The 21,604-nt window shown below is 33.4% G+C and overlaps 2 protein-coding genes across 2 annotated transcripts; both read left to right on the top strand.

Moving 5' to 3' along the window:
* Positions 1-4,564: 4,564 nt before the first annotated feature.
* On the top strand, positions 4,565-6,235 carry LOC110624181. The gene has a single exon (XM_021769298.1). It carries the CDS (start codon positions 4,565-4,567, stop codon positions 6,233-6,235), a length of 1,671 nt encoding a protein of 556 aa, XP_021624990.1.
* A 3,320-nt stretch (positions 6,236-9,555) lies between these two features.
* Positions 9,556-21,379, top strand: LOC110624180 (salicylate carboxymethyltransferase). The gene is made up of 6 exons (XM_021769296.2): positions 9,556-9,683; positions 17,082-17,511; positions 19,208-19,330; positions 19,586-19,813; positions 20,427-20,681; positions 21,001-21,379. Exons 2-6 carry the CDS (start codon positions 17,134-17,136, stop codon positions 21,364-21,366), a joined length of 1,350 nt encoding a protein of 449 aa, XP_021624988.2. The 5' UTR covers positions 9,556-9,683; positions 17,082-17,133; the 3' UTR covers positions 21,367-21,379.
* The last annotated feature ends 225 nt before the right edge of the window (positions 21,380-21,604 follow it).

Genomic DNA, 21,604 nt, shown 5'->3' with positions numbered 1-21,604 from the left:
TGCTGCCGCCGAATGTCAAGTTCGGCCGCCGAACGTGATGGAGTTGTGGAAGCACCTTTGGCCTCCGAAGGTGGTCTGGCCAGCCACCTATAAAAGGCCCTATGTCCGAAAATGGGCGAGTTTTCTTCTCCATTTTCGGGCAAAGGTGAGTCCATGCCCTTCCATGGTTATTTTTGATGTTTTCCTTCAAATCATTCATGTTTTTTATGAGTTTTAACTTGGTTTTGAAGATTTTTGAGCAAAGATCGAAGTTTGGAAACTTGGAGACCCCGGAGCCCATTTCCTCCATATGTCCAAGTTTGGATTGCCTCTCCTCTCGATCTTCAAGAGGTAAGAGTAGATCCTCACCCTCTCTTATGTTTTAAGTAAGTTTTGAGGGGTTTTAAGGGTATATGATGCATGTTTAGGATAGATCTAAAATGTTAGAGTTTATGTACCCTTTATGGTAAATGCATGCTTAATGTGATGATTGTTGGGGTATAGGCTAGTTTTAAGCCTCTAAATGCTTGAATATGTGTTTATGCATGTTTTAGTATAGTTTTGATGCTTGTTGGGTTGTTGAGAGTGGCTGGATTGGCAAGGCAGAACCGGGTTCTGCCCTTTGGAAGAGCCCAGGTTCGGCCGCCGAAGCCACTTTCGGCCACCGAACCTGCTTGTGGAGGCAGTTTGGCTGCCAAACCCTGCCCTCGAAAGTTTGGACTTTCGGCTCTTGAGGGGAGTTTCGGCCGCCGAACCTGCCCCCGAAGGTTAGTGAGTTTCGGCTCTGGAAGCACTTTCGGCCGCCGAACCTGCCGCCGAAAGTGGCTGAGTTTCGGCTCTGGAGGGACTTTCGGCTGCCGAACCTGCCGCCGAAAGTGCCCTGTTCAGCCTTCCTTTGCATGTTCTCTATGATTGTTTTATAATGTTTTAGGGGATTTTTGGGGAGATGTTTAGAGTTATGTTAGTGTATGTTTGGTCCCTCATTTGAGTCCACCTGTGTAGGATCGGACTTGAGAGACCGAGGAGGTCAGTAGTGAGCTAGCTGCTACAAAGTCTGTTCAGAGTCAGCCTGAGGTGAGTAGAATGGATCTTTATGTTTTAAAATAAATAAATTTTGAGCATGTTCATGCATCACGATTGCCATGATATATATTAGGTTGTTTTGCATTAGAATTCATGAATATGTTGCATTGCATATTATGATGTTGATATGGATGGATGTTGGATGACCCATAAGCCCTCGATATGATATGATGACGATGATACGGTATGAAGTCCAGTGAGGCCCATTCTACGCCCCTGGCACGATGTAAGAGAAAGACCAGTGAGGCCCATTCTACGCCCCTGGCACATTGGAATGTTATGTTATGTTATGTTAAGAGAAAGACCAGTGAAGCCCATTCTATGCCCCTGGCACCATAGGAATGTGTAGAGTGCTATTAGTGACAAATCCATCCGTGATGTGAATTGTTTGTAATGTGATGCATTTCATGATGGCATATGTTTATAAACTGTTTTATTATTCTGCTCACTGATGTAACGACCCGAAAATCGGACCGCTATCGGCGCTAGGATCCGGGTCGGCTTAAGGCCGCCAAGACCCGTAGCAAGCCTGACATACAACCTGAAAACCTGTTTAATCCCATACATGATCAACAACATACATAAAAATTTAAAACTTTTCTTTCACTCATAAGCCAAACTCAACCTGCGCATGCACTGAACATACTCATAATCATAATCATGACCCCTCTGTGGGATCTCATCAATGCCCCAATGGGCGATACATCATAAGATGAGTTGGCTTACATGAACATCATAAAAAGATCTAAGATCATGCTTTAAAAGGGATACCTCATACATAAAGTCAAGCACAATCTCTAGTCCTCAATATCATTACATGACTGAAACTGTACTTTTACATAACATCAATACATTTATCATGTCCACACTATCTATTACATATACCAGATTTCATTACTCTTGTAAACCTCCTGGTCTACCCTGTACCTGCAATCCTGGGGAAATTTGGGAGAGGGGTGAGCTACTAGAGCCCAGTGAGCAGAATAATAAAACATTTAAAAACATATGATAACATGGAATGCATCACATCACAGCTAATCACATCAAGGATGAACCTGTCACCAATAGCCCTCTACATGGTCCAACTGTGCCAGAACGTAGAATGGGTCCTGGTCTTTCCCTTACATAGTGCCAGCGAACGTAGAATGGGTCCCACTGGTCTTACATTCCGTACCGTACATATCACATCGTCATATCATAGATCGAGGGCTATGGATCATCCAACATTCATCCACATCAACATTAAAATGTGCAATACAACATATTCGTGGATTCTAATGCAAACAACCTAAAACATCACATGGCATTCATGATGCATGAACATGTTCAAAACTATACGATTAATTTGCTTAAAAATATAAAGGTTTATTCCACTCACCTTTGGATAGCTCTGACCGGACACTGGGGCAACAGACTCACTGCTGGGGTCCTCGGTTCCTCGGGTCCGAACCTACACAGGTGGACTCAAATGAGGGACCAAACATACATGAACATAACTCTAAACTATTCCCTAAAAACCCCCCTAAAACATCATAGAATAATCATAGAAAAACATGCAAGAAAGGGCTGGACAGGGCACTTTCGGCGGCAGGTTCGGCGGCCGAAAGTCCCTCCAGAGCCGAAAGTCAGGCAGGTTCGGCGGCACCTTCGGCGGCCGAAACTCCCAGACAGAGGCGAAACTCATGCATGTTCGGCGGCACTTTCGGCGGCCGAAACTCCCAGACAGAGACGAAAGTCTCCTTTCGGGGGCAAGCTTCAGCAGCCGAAGGCTGCCTCCACAAGCACATTCGGCGACCGAAAGTTCCTTCGGCTGCCGAACCTGGTTTCTCCCAGAATGGCAGAAACTCAGCTCCCTTATGCATTTATGCCTCCAATCTCAACCAAACATGCATAAACCTATTCTACAACACTCATACACAAGCATACAAGTTCCTAGGGGCATCAACTAACTAAAACCCCATCTAAAACACGTCAAACATACATTTGCAAGCCACATTGTTCAAAATCACATAAAAAACCCATAAGCTCAACATAAGCTACACATGCATTTTCTACCCCATGAACTTGCATAAAACTTGCTTAAAACATAAAGTAAGCTAGAGATCGACTCTTACCTCTTGAAGATCGAGGGTGGAGGCGATCTAACTTGGAGTTGGAAGAGATTTGAGTTCTTAAACCTAAAAACTCCAAAACTTGCTCAAAACTCGGAAATCTTCAAAACAAGATGAAAACTAGTGAAAAACTCGAAAGATCTGAAGGAAAAGACTCAAGATCGGTGAGGGGTGGCGGAGAACTCACCTTGGCCGGAAATGGGGAAAAAGCTGGCCCGTTTTCGACTAAGGGACCCTTTTATAGTGGCTGGCCAGGCCACGTTCGGGGGCCGAACGTGCCTCCGCATGCATGCCATGTTCGGCGGCCGAACTTGAGGTTCGACGGCCGAACCTGAACTTTCCTCACTTATGCTTTCAGGGGCCTAAAGGCGCTCCCGAAGGCATGCATGTTCGGCGGCCAAACTTGAGGTTCGGCGGCCGAACCTGAGTTTTCCTTCAAGGTTGTTTTTATGCAAAAACTCATTTCCATTATACTTAAAACCATGAAATACCTTAAAACATTTTATGAAAACATGATTCTACCCTACTAGAGGCTTCCGACATCCGAGATTCCACCGGAGGGTAGGAATTCCGATACCGGAGTCTAGCCGGGTATTACAACTGAGCTCTAGTAGCTCACCCCTTTCCCCTAACTCCCAGGTTTGCAGGTTCAGGATAGACCGGGAAGTCGTCAAGAGTAAAAGAGGTGTCTATGTAATAGAATAGTTGTGGACATGATGAAATGGTATGTAATGTAATGAAATGTAAAATGATGTAATGTAAAGTAATGAAATGAGGATTAGTGTTGTGCTTGGTTCTAGTGTTTATTGTAAATCTCTGTTGTACATGATCTAAATGTAAATGTTTTAATGTTATGGTATGTTGAACCAAGCTTGATGTATGAGATGTTGACCCAATTGGAGCATTTGATGAGAGCTCCAGTAAGGGGTTTTATGTTTACAGTATAGTACATGCACAGGTCAAGCTTGGTATATGTGAAAGTCTAAAGATTTTATGAAAATGTATGATCATGTATGAGATTTTATCAGATGTACAGGATGTATAATAGGCTTGCTACAGATCCCGCGACCTTAAGTCGATCTGGATCCTAGCGCCGGTAGTGGTCCGATTTCCGGGTCGTTACAAGTATAGAGTGAGAAAACTCATATTAGAACGCCAAAAAATTAAATCTTGATAAGTTACTAAACAATGGAGGAAAACTAAAATTTTAAGAATAAATTCTCATTATGGAGAAAAATATTAAATTTTTACTTATTAACTTCTTAACCTCTTATCCTTTACCTACAAAATAAAGGCTATTTATAGCCAAATATCCCCTTTTTAAGTAAAGAACAGTTTCGGCACCTAGCAAAGAATCTGAGGGTTATGAACAATGGAAGAGATGTGACTTCATGGTCACATCTTGGATCCTTAACTCCATCTCCAAGGAACTGGTGGATGGTTTTATATACACTACTTCAGCCAGAGATCTCTGGTTAGAAATATGTGAAAGGTTTGGAGAATGCAATGGCCCTATGATATATGAATTACACAGAAAAATTTCTCTTATGTCTCAAGAGAATGCCCCTGTTGCTGTCTACTTTACTAAGCTAAAGAGACTTTGGGATGAGTTAGGCTGTATGGAGACCCTCCCTACCTGTACATGTGGAGCCTCTAGGGCTATAGCAAAAATAACCAACAGAAACAGACTCATGCAGTTTCTGATGGGACTGAACGAGCCTTTTGGGTCTATAAGGAATCAAGTATTGGGAATGGATCCCTTACCGACAGTGAATAAGGCATACTCAATGGTGGTGAAATTTGAATCTCAGAGGGAGATTTTGGGAGCCATGACTGACAACTCTGAATCCCTTGTGTTATTGAACAAAACCTACACTCAAAGTCAGGCCAGACCAAGAAAGCCTGACAACAAGAAGGGACATTGTACCTTCTGTAATATGAATGGGCACACTCGGGAGGGGTGTTTTAGACTGATTGGGTACCCTGATTGGTTTAAGTCAAAGAACAAAAGTGGCACACAAGGTGTAAAAGGATATGGAAACACAAGAATTATGGCTGCTATAGAACAAAGTAAGCCTGAAGAGGACAGTCCTCTTGATTACACTGATACATCAAGTAAGATAAATGAATTGACATCCATGCTGACCTCCCTAAAGCAAGAAGTTTCTCAACTTGTCAAAGGGAAAGGGAGCCTAGCTCTAGGGACATGCCTTGAACCTGAGTCACATTTCATGGACTTTGCAGGTAATCCTAACCTTCATAAAACCTGTTATGCACAATTGGACACTGATGATAGTTGGATCTTAGACACTGGAGCCACCAATCACATGTGCTCAAACAGCAGTTTGTTCATCACTTTACAAACACTACACAAGCACATATCTGTTTGCTTTCTAGATGGGAACACAACACAGGTCACCCAATCTGGAAGGCTAAACCTCTTTGAAAAATTACTTCTGAATGATATTCTATATATTCCTCACTTTCAATACAATCTGGTATCCATTAGTCAATTGATGAATAGTCATGGATATTGTATTGTAATATGCCATCATTACTGCATCATACAGGACCCTCTGAATAAGAAGGTGGTGGCCATAGGAAAGAAACAAAGAGGTCTGTTCAGACTGAATAAGATGAGTTTCTGTCAAACTGAGATTAGACATTGCCTAATTCAGATCATGAATTTAGATGCTAATCTTCACAACCTTGTAAATGCTATGATTCCTATATCTGATTCAAATAAAACCATCTCTATGCAGTGTGAAAGGATATACAATTGTACTGTGAACATGAATGACATACATGATAGACTAGGGCATGCATTTGTTAACAAACTCAAACATCTCAAAGGCATAAACATCAGTGATAATGCTATGACTTGCTGCCCCATCTGCCCTCTTGCTAAGCAAGCTAGATTACCCTTCCCTAGAAGTCATACTCTAGCTTCAAGACCTTTTGAATTGATCCATATTGATATATGGGGCCCTTATAAGATCACCTCAATCACTGGTTCCTCACCATTGTCGATGATTACAGTAGGGCCGTATGGACCTTTATGATGCACTTAAAAGGCCAAACTTTTGGTCTTATTGAATAATTTATTCATATGGTAGAGAATCAATTCAACACCACCATTAAGATCATTAGAACTGATAATGGGAGGGAATTTTTAAGTCATGCTTATAACTCTCTTCTTGCTAGTAAGGGAATTATACACCAGAAATTCTGCCCATACACCCCCCAGCAGAATGGAGTTGTGAAAGAAAATACAGACACATACTTGACACTGCTAGAGCCTTGAAAATGCAATCCCAAGTCCCTACCCAATTCTGGGCAGAATGCATCTTAATTGCCACCTACTTAATTAACAGAATGCCTATGGAGGATTTTAATTGGACCTCTTATGAAAGACTATATGGCACTTTACCTAACTATTCTCACTTGAGAAAATTTGGTTGCTTGTGCTATGCAACTACTGTGGGTACACATAAAGATAAATTTCAAGAGAGAGCAATTAAAGCCATAATGATGGGGTATGCCAGTACTCATAAAGCGTATAAATTGTATAACATTGCTGATAAATCCTTTTTTATCAGTAGGGATGTAATTTTCCATGAAAATACCTTTCCATTCCAAGGGTCAAGTGAAATAGAGGATTCTGTGGTTCCTATACCTGTGATTGAATGTGATTCTCCAAATCCTATTCCTTATAGATCTGGTCATATCAATGATGACCTTCAGAAAAGTCCCCCTGTTAGAAGGACTCAAAGACACAGACAGACTCCTGTTTGGATGCAGGACTATGTAAATTCTTTGTACACATCTTCTATGTCCTTTCATCCTTCATATAAGTCTTATATTTGCAATGTCAATAAGGTTTTTGAACCTTGCACATATTCTCAAGCATCCAAAGATACCCATTGGATTGAGGCTATGAAGCAAGAGCTTCAGGCCTTGGAAACCAATAATACTTGGGTACTCACCACTTTGCCTAAGAATAAAAGGGCAATAGGATGCAAATGGGTTTACAAAGTTAAATTTAAACTCAATGGAGACGTAGAAAGATATAAAGCCCGATTGGTAGCCAAAGGCTACAATCAAATAGAAGGGCTGGACTATAAAGATAGGTTTTCACCTGTGGCAAAACTTACCACAGTGAGAATTCTAATTGTTATGGCCACCTCTAAACAGTGGCCAATATTTCAATTGGATATTAATAATGCCTTCCTTCATGGGTATCTAAATGAAGAGGTGTACATGACACCACCTCAGGGCTATCACAAAGCCCAACCAGGGCAGGTTTGCTTGCTCAAAAGATCCTTATATGGGCTTAAACAAGCCTCCAGGCAATGGAACATTGAGTTTACTAATTTTCTCAAAAATTTAGGCTTTGTTCAATCTCCTCATGACCACTGCCTCTTTACATAACACACTGGCAATTTGATTCTGATTCTACTTATGTATGTTGATGATGTCATTTTGACTGGAAACTCTATTGATGCTATAAATAAATGCAAGCTTGCATTAGACTCAAAATTCACTATCAAAGATTTGGGACCTATGAAGTACTTTTTGGGGTTGGAGATTGCTAGATCTTCTCAAGCAACTATTCTCAGCCAAACTAAGTACATTTCGGATGTGTTAAAGGATGCTAGGATGTTTTACTGTAAACCAGTCTCTTGTCCTTTACCTCAAGGGTTACATTTAACGCCTGATTCAGGAGAAATTCTTGATGAGCCTGACATGTACCGAAGGCTCCTTGGGAGGCTTCTTTATATTAATCTTACAAGGCCTGATATATGCTATGCCGTGCAACATTTAAGTCAATTTATGAGCATGCCCCGAAAGCCTCATTGGGAGGCTGCTCTACATGTGCTTCATTACCTCAAGGGCACCCTTTATCAGGGGCTTCATTACCCTGTGAGCAATGATTTATGCTTGAATGCCTATTGTGACTCTGATTGGGCTGCCTGTACTTATTCAAGGAAGTCTTTATTTGGATATTGCATATACTTGGGTCCTTGCCTCATATCTTGAAAGACGAAGAAACAAACCATTGTTTCTAAGTCTTCAGCTGAGACTGAATATCGTGCAATGGCTAACACTGTCTGTGAGTTGCTTTGGATTAGCTATGTTTTGCAGGATTTGCAGGTTGCCATCCAGTTGCCCATTCCACTGCATTGTGACAGCAAGGCAGCAATGCACATTGCAGCTAACCCAGTATTTCATGAGCGCACGAAGCATATTGAAATAGATTGTCATCTTGTCCGGGACCAACTCCAACAAGGCTTTATTCTACCTAGTCATCTCCCCACTCAAGAACAATTGGCAGACATCTTTACAAAGGCATTGCCTGTATCTCGCCATGACAGTCTTACTGGCAAGTTGAATTTACTGCCTTTACCAGCTTCAACTTGAGGAGGGGGTGTTGAAAACTGCACAGTTTTTAGTTATTGAGTGTGTATACATATGTTTGAAACTGTGTCGTTTTCTTTTATGTTCTTTCCATTGTAATAGGGCTGTGATTGGCACAAGATGTGCACATGTACTTATCTGCTATATAAGGAAGCAGGATGCTTCTAGACCTGGATTGTAACGTCATTTTCTTTCTGAAATAAGAGTTCAAAGTTCTTTTCACTCTCTCTTGTACATATTTTTAATAATATATAAAAATTAAACTATAATTAAAATTAAAATATTTTAATTAAATTTTAAAATATTAAAAATAAAATATAAAAAATAAAAAATTTATTAAAAATTTAATTAATCGAATTGAATTGAATTAAATAGATTTAATTTGTTTTAATTTTTGTATAAAATTAATTTAATTTAACTTTTATAAATATTAAAATTTTAATTTTTAATTAATTTAATTTAATTTAATTTTTAACCGAAGTGATCAAATACTTCCCTATTTCCGATTGCTATAATTTCTTTCAAGTAATTTTGGGCGAAGTAATCTTAATTTAATTTGGATGGATAGTAGGGATGCGCATGCCTATTAAATCGAATTTGGTATGAAAAATATTTTTTTAATTTAAATTATTTAAGAAAAATAATTTTTTATATTATTAATATATTTTTATTTTAAAATTAAAATTAAATAATAAATAAATTATTTTATTAAAAAAATATTTTTTACATATAAATTTTATATATTTTAAAAATAGAGTTTAAAAATTAAACCGTATCAAATCAAATTTTCATTTAAATTAAATTTTAATTTCAGTTGTTTATAAAAATCGAAACAATTTAATATTTATTTTTAAATGTATATATAAATTACTATTAGCAAACACGTGTTGCGATTCTAATTGTGTTTATCAAATAGAAAGTGATGGGAGCATCCTACTTTTCTCTATATATAGGCAAGAATGAAGAGAGAGTGAGAGGATGCGAATGGCATTAGAAGGCATGGAGAACAACCAAACTAAGCAGTTGGAGTACATCCTTCACGTTAATGGAGGAGATGGCTTTCAAAGTTATGCTCGCAACTCTTCCCTCCAGGTCTCTCTCTCCCTTCATTTTTATTTCTTTTAATTTTGTATATACATCTAATTATATATTCAATAAACCACTCATTCTAAGAATTAATTTAATTTTATAAGTGGCTCTAAATATAAGATTAAATCTGCACCACACGCCTTATGTGAAGTCAGTTGAATTTGAATTATGAAAAAAAAACATATATCTCAATAATGAGTTGATTAGATATTTTTCTCCATTAAGTGAGATTGATAATTCGATTTTTAGGTATGGAATAAATACTTGATGGGAATACTTTATCTCTCAGTGGATTGATCCGGTACAAATAGGATTTAATCTCAATTTAATGGGTCCGAAAATATCTTTAGTTATGTAAAAAAATTTTTTTGATCAAAAAAGTTGAGCTTGTAATAAGATTGACAACTACTTGAAATGCAACTCAATCAATTAGCTCCAAATCTGCGGTTCATTTGTCAGATTTAAATTATTTTTTCAAATTACAAGTTCATATTCATTTTATCTTTTTATTTTTCCTTGTAATAAGATAAAAAATAATTGATTAATTTTTGTATATTTCTCCATTGAAATAAGTGTGTATATATACAAATTACAAAGTCTTGTTAAACCAATTCTTAAAAATCTTATATCATTCAATTAGCCTATAATTATGTATTCTCCTATAATTATGTACAGATTATATTCCCACTATAACACTCCCCCTCAAGTTGCATCATAGATATTTATCATGTTCAACTTATTAGAAAGATATTCTATTCGAGACCCATTTAAAGTTTTGGCAAATAGATCACCAAATTGCTCTCCTGTCTTCACATAACTGGTGGAGATTAAATTTTTTTGAATATTCTCACGAATGAAATGACAATCAACTTCAATATGCTTAGTCCGTTCGTGGTATACTAGATTGGAAACAATGTAAAAAGTAGCCTGATTATCACACCAAAGTTTCGCGGGTGACGCAACATCCATACCAACTTCCTTAAGCAGATGATTTATCCACAGAATCTCACAAGTGGATTAAGTCATGATTCTGTATTCTGACTCGGCACTGGATTTGGATACCACATTTTGCTTCTTACTTTTCTAAGACACTAGATTTTCTCCAACAAATACACAGTAGCCTATAGTCGACCTTCTATCACTTTTAGATCCCCCAGTCAGCATAAAAAAAACACTCAAGTGCAGTATGTCCATATCACTGTAGAGTATACCGAGTCAAAGTATCCCTTTTAGATAACATAGAATTTATTCTAGAGCAGCCAATGTTTCACTGTAGGTGCAGACATGAACTGGCTTATAATGCTTACTGCAAAAGCAATATCTGGCTGAGTCATCACCATAAGGTAATTAAGCTTTCCAACCAACCTCATGTACCTCTCTGGATTAGCATAAGGGTCTCTGTCATCCTTTATAAGACATATATTAGGAATCATTGGTGTGCTACATGGTTTAGCTCCCATCTTTCTAGTTTCTGTAAGCAAGTCAAGGACATACTTCCTTTGAGACAGAAAAATTCCCCTTTACTCCTCAAGACTTCGACTCCTAAGAAATACTTAAGCTGACCTAAGTCTTTGGTATGAAAACTCACATGCAAGTAGTTTTTGAGAGAATAGATCCCTGTACTATCATTCCCTGTAATGACAATATCATCAACATATACAAAAAGTAAAATAATACTAGTATTTGAATTTCTATAGAAGACTGAATGGTCACACTTGCTTTTTTCCAATCTAAATTTTTGAACAACTTTACTGAACTTGCCAAACCATGTACGGGGACTCTGCTTTAAACTATACAAAGATTTCTTAAAATGGCAGACTTTTCCATACTTTCCCTAAGCAACAAACCCTGGTGGTTGCTCCATATATATCTCCTCTTGGAGGCCACCATATAAAAATGCATTCTTGATATCTAACTGGTGTAAAGGACAATGCTGAGAAGCAGCTTGGGAGATGAACAAGCGAACTGAGGTCATTTTTGCCACAGGAGAAAAAGTGTTAGAATAGTTAACACCATAGGTTTGGGCATAACCTTTGGTGGCAAGTAAGCCTCGCTATGGAACCATTTGGATTGATTTTGATGGCAAAAATGCATTTACAGCCCACAGCCTTCTTGCCAGAGGGTAAATCAATTAGTTTCCAAGTATGATTTTCATCTAGAGCCTTGATCTCTTCAAACATTGCATCACGCCATTCAGAATGAGTTAGGGCCTTTTTAACTGTCTTAGGCAAATAAATGAAATCTAGAGAGACAATTAAGAAGGTAGAAGAAGGAGACATGTGATCATAAGATAGAAAGGTTGCAACATAATAGGTAGATTTACACTGTCGTTTACCTTTACAAAGACTAATGGGGAGGTCAAGGTCACTCGGTAGTGGGTCCGATGGCGAAGAAGATTCTGGTGCAGGACATGTATCATCAGGTATTGGTCTCCGAGAATAAACTTGAACAATTGACGATTTAAAAGTAGGCTGAGTATTAGGAGGAATGTTACTATTACAATAAAAGGCACACTCGAAGAGGTCCCACCATTAGATATGATTCTATAGATGAGCCACTCATCGTCCTCATCTTGATCAGGAGAGGTTTGTACGACAGTATAAAAAGGAATTTGCTTGGAAAAGGCTACATCTGTTGAGACCAGATATTTGTTGAGGTCTGGAGAGTAACACCTATACCCTTTCTGAAGACGAGAATATCCCAAAAAATACACTTCAAAGCTTTAGGATCAAGTTTATTTACATGAGGTCTGACATCCCAAACATAGCAAGTGCTGTCAAACAGTTGCGGTTTGAGAGGAAATAATAGCTTCTTAGGAAAGATGACATTATAAGGAGTATTACCGTTTAGTACTGTGGAGGGCATGCGATTAATGAGAAAGCATGCAGTAGAGACAGCATTGGCCCAAAATTGCTTAAGAACTTGAATTTGAAACAACAGAGCTCGAGCAGTCTTAAGGAGATGTCGATTCTTCGTTTCAGCTACCCCATTTTGAGTGGGTGTATCAATATATAACGATTGGTGAAGAATATCATGTTGAGTCATATAAGCATGGAATGATTTTGACATATATTCTTTAGCATTGTCACTATGCAAAATTTGCAAATAAATATTAAATTGAGTCTTGATTTCAGCATAAAAGGCAGAAAAATGAAAAAAATACTTCTGAACGATACTTCATAAAATAAATCCAAGTCATTCTAGAGTAATCATCCACAAAAGTGATAAAATATTTGAATCCAGTATTAGATCCAACTGGACATAGGCCCTAAACATCTGAATGAACTAATTCAAAAGCAGATTCAGCTCGTTTATTGACTCTAGGACTTACAAGAGTTTCGATGATATTTTGCAAAATGACATGACTCACATTCCAGTAAAGATATCTTATGAAATTGAGGGCATAACTTCTTCAAAATCGGTAAAGAAGGGTGTCCCAACCGATAATGTGCTTCAAACGAAGACACGAAACTGGAGCAGGCAACAGAACGAGTCACTCATGTATCCAAAATGTAGAGACCCCCATATACATGCCATTTACCAATAATATGCTTTATCACAAGTTTCTGAATGAGACAATGATCAAGAAAAAAGGAAACACAATAATTTAGGTCTTTGGTAAGTTTACTTACGGAGATTAAATTAAAATCAAGATTAAGTAAACTTAGCACAGATGATAGGGTAATAGAAAGAGTAGGTTTAACAGTTCTAAAACTCTCAACATTATAGGTTGACCCATCAGCTATAATAACATGAGAAGGTGCTTTATGAGATCGAAAGCTAGTAAAAATAAGAGGATTACCTATCATGTGATCCGTGATACCAAAATCAATGACCCATTTATATGAAGAGCAAATAAGACACGTTTTACCTGTCTCAGCCGCTACTGAAGACATTAGGATAATTTTAATAATATGGGTCTTACTATCAGAAATCATTTCAACCAAAACCCTATACTCCTATACCTTTAAACGAATTAAAGGAAGATAACAAAATCTAACCCAGTAAACAGTAACCCAGTGGACAGTACCTGGTGTGTACTGTATTAAAAACACCTCAACTCAACACCCAAATGGCAAACACACCACAAATTTAACAAGAAGCCTGTAAGACGACTCTGGCGACCTCCTTAGGTGGGTGGTAAGAGACAAATATTACCCTAAATGGGTAACCCATGAGAACAGGAGTTCTAAGTCTCCAAAAAAAATTTCAAACTCGACAAGAGAGAAAAAAATTAAATCTTTACGGAAATAGCTCTAATACCATGTAATAAAATAATAAATAATTGGATAATTTCCGTATATTTCTCCAGTAAGTGTATATATATATAAATTACAAGACCTTATTAAGACAAGTCCTAAGAATACTCTATCAATCAATTAGCCTATAATTATGTACAGTTCTAACATCCCACAAATTTTAATATCTCAACTCAAATTCAACTTATTTAAAATATATCAAAATTAAATTTTGATCCCGAATTCAATTAGTATTAAACTCATTTATAATTTAAATGAACCGAATTTAAATTTATCTAAATTATATCTAATAGAATTAGTTTAGGATAGTTTTCTTTATAAATAATCTGAGGGTTTTTTAGAAAATAAAATGTTAAAAAGGCAAATATAAATATCTAATCGAATTAAATTGAAATTTTAATTTAATTTAATTTAAGTGAATTTAAAATCAATATTTTTGTGAAAAATATTATTTTTCATGAAAAATATTTTTGGTATAAAATATTTTCTAACAAAATAATTTATTTTTTGTTATTTAATTCTAATTTAAAAAATAAAATATATAAATAAATTTATATATAAATGTTTGTAAAATGCTCAAAGTGTAAAAAGATAACTTTTTTTAAAAAAAAAAAAAGAGGATGTCATTTTTTTAAAATTATTTATTTTTTATAAGTAAAATATATTTTATTAATTAATTTTTTAATACTCTAAATATTCAAAAATATTAAACTTTTTTTGAAATATTTTTCATGAAACAATTAATACAACCTTAGTTTTGGGCCAAATTGTAGTAGGAGAAAGGTAAGGTGCTTCATCACCTGGTTAATACTATAACATGGTGTAATGAATGGAGTTGAAATAGACTTTAGACAGCTCAAGTTTAGTTTGTTAAACCTTTGTCGAGATTGAATCTATGTTGAACTTATTACAAACTTAAATCGAATATTATTAAGTTTAGACTTAGTTTATTTAATAAATAGGGTCAAGGAGTACTAAAATTTTATTAATTTTAAATTTGAATTAAATATTAATAAATTTAAATTTAGTTTATTTAATGATCGAGTTTAAACGAGTCAAATATTTTTATTAATTTATATTCAAATAGGTTATAAGCAATATTAATTTATTTTTTTATCTATGATCTTAATGAGTTTTGGTTTCGAAATATTACATTATAAACGAAGAATATTGTAATCATTAAAAGTAGATGAGTTAAATATTTAATTTATTTATTAAATGAGTGAACGAGTTCAATATTATTGAGTTCAACATTCACTTATTTATTATACAATTCTAAAAATTAAATTTAAGTTTGTCTCATTTAAAAAATAAATAGAAATGAATCAAACTTTTATTAAGTTGAGATTTGAATAGCTCATGAATAGTTTAATTCATTTATGCTCTTAAAATTGTGATGGTTAACCTTGTAAGTGATGCGGCTGAAAAAAATTATTGTGTTGTGATTGACTAAACTTGTAAGAAAGAAAACGGAAAGTGATGGGTGCTTACGACAGTTATTTCGATACTCAAGTTAATATACCGGAGAGTAGAATGAATATAATGAAATGTTTAGAACTCGAATAGTGTAAAAGAATAGCATACATTTGTCTCTGTTATCCTTTTTCTTTTACACGATAAGAAGATGAATATAAATATAATATTTTTTTATCGATGATGATGTAGCCAGCTACTTAATAACAGATATTGCTAGCTAACAGGTCAATGATCCCAGATTATAAGCATAATGGAGATATTCTAGATTGTGTTCGATAACGATAATTAGGAGTGAACATTCTGTTGGTTGAATTTAAAATTGAAACTAACTTAATAAACTGAAAATCAAAATTTTAGTATTTATAAAAATTAAACTGAATTTATTTTAGAAAAAAATTCGAACCGAATCAAATCGATCTGATTCAGTTTGATTCGATTTGACTGGTTTAATTTTTTAATAGATTTTTTATTTTTTACACTTTATTTTTGATATTCTAAAATTTAATTGAAATATTTTAATTTTGATTATAATCTAATCTCTCTATATTATCGAAAATAATATATTCTTATTTTTTTCTGATCAAAACAAAACTGAATTGAAATAACTTAAATTTTTAAAATTAAAAATCAAATTAAAATGAATAAAAAATCAAATTAAAATTTTTAATTAATTCAGTTCGGTTAATTTTATAATTTAAACCTAATGCTGCTCACTATTAATAGTATTACCAAGCAAATTTAATGAAATCAGCTATTAATTTAATAAAATTAAAAAAAAAATTAAATCAGTCTTTACTGAATTTTAAATCCGTATTAAATCATTATTAAATTTGGTAACATAGTTGAATTTTATAGTTAATTTTAAATAATTATAAAAAACTTATGTTAAAATATTATAATTAAATATTAATTTTATAGTGTTAAATTATTTTAATTTATGAAAATTAATTATAATAAAATTTAATAGCAAAAGTTGAAAAAAAAAATAAAAGAAAATGATAAAAAATAGAAAAAATAAAGAAAAAGGGGAAGAAAATGAGGAATTGAGAAGAAATGGAAAAAATGAGAGAAAATGAAAAAAGAAAGAGAAAATAAGAAAAAAGGGAAGAAAATAAGAGAATGGAATAAAATGATAGGAAAAGAAGTGAATATGCGAAAAAAAAGAGGAAATAATAGAAAGAAAAAGAAAAAGGAAAGAAATTTATGAGAAAAAAAGATTAAAAAATAAGAAATTAAGAGAAAAAATAAATAATTAAAGAAAAAATAAAATGAAAAAAAAATTATTGGAGAAAGAAGTAAATAATTGAATGAATAAAATAATAAAAGAAAATATAATATATAGGTATTTAAAATACGCAGATTAACAATGAACTTAATAACATATTTAAGTTTGCTGCTAAATTTTTTTTTTAATTAAAAGATGAGAACGGTTGATTATCTTAGTGATAAATAAAAATTAAAATAGTGATTGACATTTTACAATTTATTTATAAAAGAAAAATTTTACGTTCATTTTTTCAAAAATCTCTTACGGAAATCAGTATATGATCATATTCTCATCTCATTATTTTTTAGCATAAAAGATTTATATATTCATTAAATCTACAGTATATGTAAATATATTAAGATCTCTGTAATTTTATTTTATTTATTTTTTTTATTACAGAGATTGATAATGAATAAGGTAAGACCAATGCTAGAGGAGACAGTGAAGACCAATGTTAGAGGAGACAGTGAAGGCTTTCTATGCAAAATCCTTGTCTGAGAAATTTTCCATTGCGGACATGGGTTGCTCCTCAGGACCTAATGCCTTAGAAGCCATGTCAGTAATCATTAACACAATATTTACTCAGTGCAAAGAAAAAGGGCAAACTTCTCCTGAGCACCTAGTGTTTCTCAATGATCTTCCTGGTAATGATTTTAACAATGTTTTTAAATCACTGCCTCAATTTTATGAGAAGCTCAAGAAACAGACAGACTTGGAAATGGAAACTTGTTTCATATCTGGCATGCCAGGAACATTTTATGGGAGATTATTTCCTAGTGAAACCTTAGATTTTGTCCATGCATCTTGCAGTGTACATTGGCTTTCTCAGGTAAGCATTTTCACCTACAATTTCTGAATCAAGTACTTGGAAAAATTTTGTCAATAAGAAACTTTGATTATTTATCTTACAGTCTTAATTTTAAGTTTTCATATTTATCTTGGATTTGATTGAAATCTAAATTCATACTTTTCTAAACTTTCCAAACTGGGTACTTGATCCAAATCCAAACAATCTATGAATTTCTATAGAAAAATTGTATTAAAAGTCCTTATTTTCTAACATTACAATCAATGAAAAATTTAAGTTATTTTATTACAAAATAATTTTTAATAAAATATTTTCTATAAAACACACGGAATTCAAGTATTATAATGTTAATTTCATAATGCTTTCATTATCATTATCCTTATTTTACTTATAATTACTTCATTTCATATTGTATTTTTATATTTGCTTAAATATTTTTTTATATTAATTTATCATAAAATAGATTATTACCCACACGATATATATATATGGAAAATACAGCTAATTAGTTATGATTGTATTTTCAGTTTGATAATTCAACTCTAATTTTTTTTTCAAAAAACTTCAACAAGTTTGATTTTATTACTATAAAACTCCATTTTACCTTTTATTATAATTTTTCAAATTAAAAAAATAAAAAAATATTTCTTTTTTTTTTTTCTATCTTTCTTTCTTTATTTTCCTCTTTGTTTCATTAAAAAACATATTAATTGGTTTAACACAAAAATTTCAAAATTTGAATTTTAATCTTAAATCTTATCTATTCAGTATATTATTTATTTATTATAATTTTACGGAATATTTATTATTATTATTATTATTATTATTATTATTAGGATGGATTTGCTCATTCTGCTCATTTTAATTGTTGTTAAACTATATATCCTCCAATATATTTTAATTTATAGTTATGTTAATTTCTAACCTTTAACAAATTATATATGTAGTCAAAGAAAAATTTTAAAAAAGATAGGGAACTAAACTAGTTCATTTATATTTTTTTATTGATTATGTTATTTATATTATTTTATTTTAAATACCAATATTAGACAAATATTTTAACTAAAAAATATTTAAATTATACTTAACAATGACAGTTTGCAATAATTATAATATGGAAATAATAACAATATTTAACAAAGTACAACAAAAATAAAATAAAATAAAATATATATAGTAATATACAAAAATTTATGAATTATTATGATTTAGTTAATATTTATTATTTATTTAATATTTAATTATATTAAACAATAAATGAGTAAGAAGTTTATATTTAATAATTAAAAATAAAAAGTTATATATTGTTAGCATGATTATAGAAAATCAGTCTCTACATGATTATAGGAGATTTGTTTAGCATAATTATAACGATTATTATTCTTTTCATAATTAGCTCATATTCATATGTATATATACATGTAATATCTCTATAAAATATATATAATAGAAATACACAATTTTCTCATTATTATCTGTACTCTTTCTGTTAATATAGTATCAGAGCCGCAAGGCTTCGATTTTTAGTTTTTGGGGTCTTTTCTCTCTCTGTAATTCTGATTAGTTTTCCACCAAGCAACCTGACTCTCCACGTATTTCACACACTCTTCATCTCTATTCCTTTGCAATCAAGGAACAAATGGAGAAATCTGCCATCACCATGAGTGATCTTGAGGCATTACTCAAACAGTTTTGATGCAGGTGATTCTGATACCAGCCCACCCCACCTGCTCCTGTTGAACCTGCACCAGTTGTTGATTCTGTACTTGTGCCTGCATCTCCTCCTACCACTACTCTCCATCGTTCTACTCGGCTTGTTGGGAGTCTTGTTTATCTCACGGTTACTTGACCTGATATTTCATATGCTGTTCATCTAGTCAGTCAATTTATGTCTGCTCCTCGTTCAACTCATTTCTCTTCGGTGCTTTGAATCCTTCGTTATTTCAAAGGAACTCTTTTTCTTGGTTTACACTTCTCTGCTATCTCCTCCTTGGTATTATCTGGCTACTCTAATGCTGATTGGGCCGGCGATCCGACTGATCATCGCTCTACAACTGGTTATTGTTTCTTCTTGGGAGATTCTCTTATCTCTTAGTGTAGAAAAAAACAAACTGTTGTTGCCCGTTGTAGCACTAAATCTGAATATCGTGCTCTTGTTGATGCTACATCTGAACTATTTTGGTTACGGTGGCTATTAACTGATATGGGTGTTACTCATTCTTCTGCCACCATACTTCATTTTGACAATAGAAGTGCCATACAAATTTCTCATAATGATATCTTTCATGAGCGTACCAAACACATCGAAATTGATTGTCATTTGGTACGTCATCATGTTGCTCACGGCACCATATATTTGATTCCTGTCTTATCTGCTAGCCAAACTGCAGATATTGTCACCAAACCGCATCTTCTAGGTAGCTTCTAAGATCTCTGATGCAAACTCAAGTAGGCACCTGCGCTACCACCTTGAGTTTGAGGGGGTATTAGTATGATTATAGGAAATCAGTCTTTGCATGTTAGCATGATTATAGGAAATCAGTCTTTTCATGTTAACATGATTATAAGAAATTAGTCTTTGCATGATTATAGGAGATTTGTTTAGCATAATTATAACGAATATTATTCTTGTCATAATTACCTCATACTCTTCTGTATATATATATATATGTGATATCTCTATAAAAAATATATAATAGAAATACATAATTTTTTCATTGTACTCTTTCTAGTAATATATATGATGCAGTTAGTGTAAATACATTATTGTTAGTATTATCTAAAATGCTAGTAACATTTTGGTTAGAATAATTAAACACCTTTAATAGTTATATATATATATATATATATTATTTCAATTTATATTTTATATGAAATTAATTCATTATGGAGTAAAGTCACAAGAATTTGATTAATAAAGAATAATAAATCTACAGGTTCTAGAAGGAATTGAGAATAACAAAGGAAATATCTACATATCAAAGACAAGCCCAAAGAATGTGTTTGAAGCATATTTGGATCAATTTCAAAAGGATTTTTCATTATTTCTATGTTGTCGAGCAAAGGAACTCAAATCAAAAGGTCAGATGATTTTAACTTTACTTGGAAGAAGCACTTCTGATCCAGCCTGCAATGATTGCATCCAGTTCTGGTATCTATTGGCTCAATCTCTTCTTGAGATATCAAGAGAAGTTAGTTCTTTCATCTTTTTCCTTTTTCGTACATATATATATATATATTATATTATTTTAAAAATTATATTAATTAGTTAATTTATTATATTTTTATTTTATATTCTTTTTAATCCTGCTACTAATTTAAATAGTTATATTTTCTGATTATAAAAACCGGACGAAATTCAAGCTGACACTAGAAATAACTAGATAGACTAAAGAGTGATTGAAAAATAATACATACTTATAGAAGGAGAAGGAAATTAGTTTTGTTAAAATAAATGGACTAAATAGTAAATTTTCATATTTCTAATGATAATTATTCACCTATTTTCAGGGACTTATTGAAGAGGCCAATGTGGATTCCTTCAACATGCCTTACTATACTCCTTTCAGTGGAGAAGTGGTAGACATAATTGGAAAGGAGGGTTCTTTTGAAATTAATAATCTAAATAACATTAGACTGAATTGGGATCCAAATGACAATGATGAGAATCAGAATTATGCCTTCAACAAGAACACAAGTGGAAAAAATGTGGCCTGTCATGTAAGAGCTGCCTCAGAATCCGTGCTTGTTAGCCATTTTGGAGAGGCCATAATTGATGAATTATTCTTAAGGTACTCTAGAAATGTTGGCGAGCATTTGTCACAGGAAAAGACCAAGTACAACTTCGTGGTTATTTCTATGACTAAGAAGTCATAAAAATTAGACTTGATGGTGGGTGAACTTTGAATAAAAAAGATTCTCTATGAATTTTCTGTACTTATAATATTTCTTACAAGTACAATAAAAAAGATTCCTTTGAGTGTTAAATTGTCTATCTTCTTTCTTATTGTCTTATTATATTAAAGATATTCCTTATTTTCATGATGGTATTCCTTTGCAGGCATTACCAGGATATAGGTTACTTTAAGGCTTCCTGAGGTGCCTTATGAACTGT

Source organism: Manihot esculenta, chromosome 10 (assembly GCF_001659605.2).
Source record: "Manihot esculenta cultivar AM560-2 chromosome 10, M.esculenta_v8, whole genome shotgun sequence".
NCBI lineage: Eukaryota > Viridiplantae > Streptophyta > Magnoliopsida > Malpighiales > Euphorbiaceae > Manihot > Manihot esculenta.
This window is presented reverse-complemented; position numbering and strand designations above follow the sequence as displayed.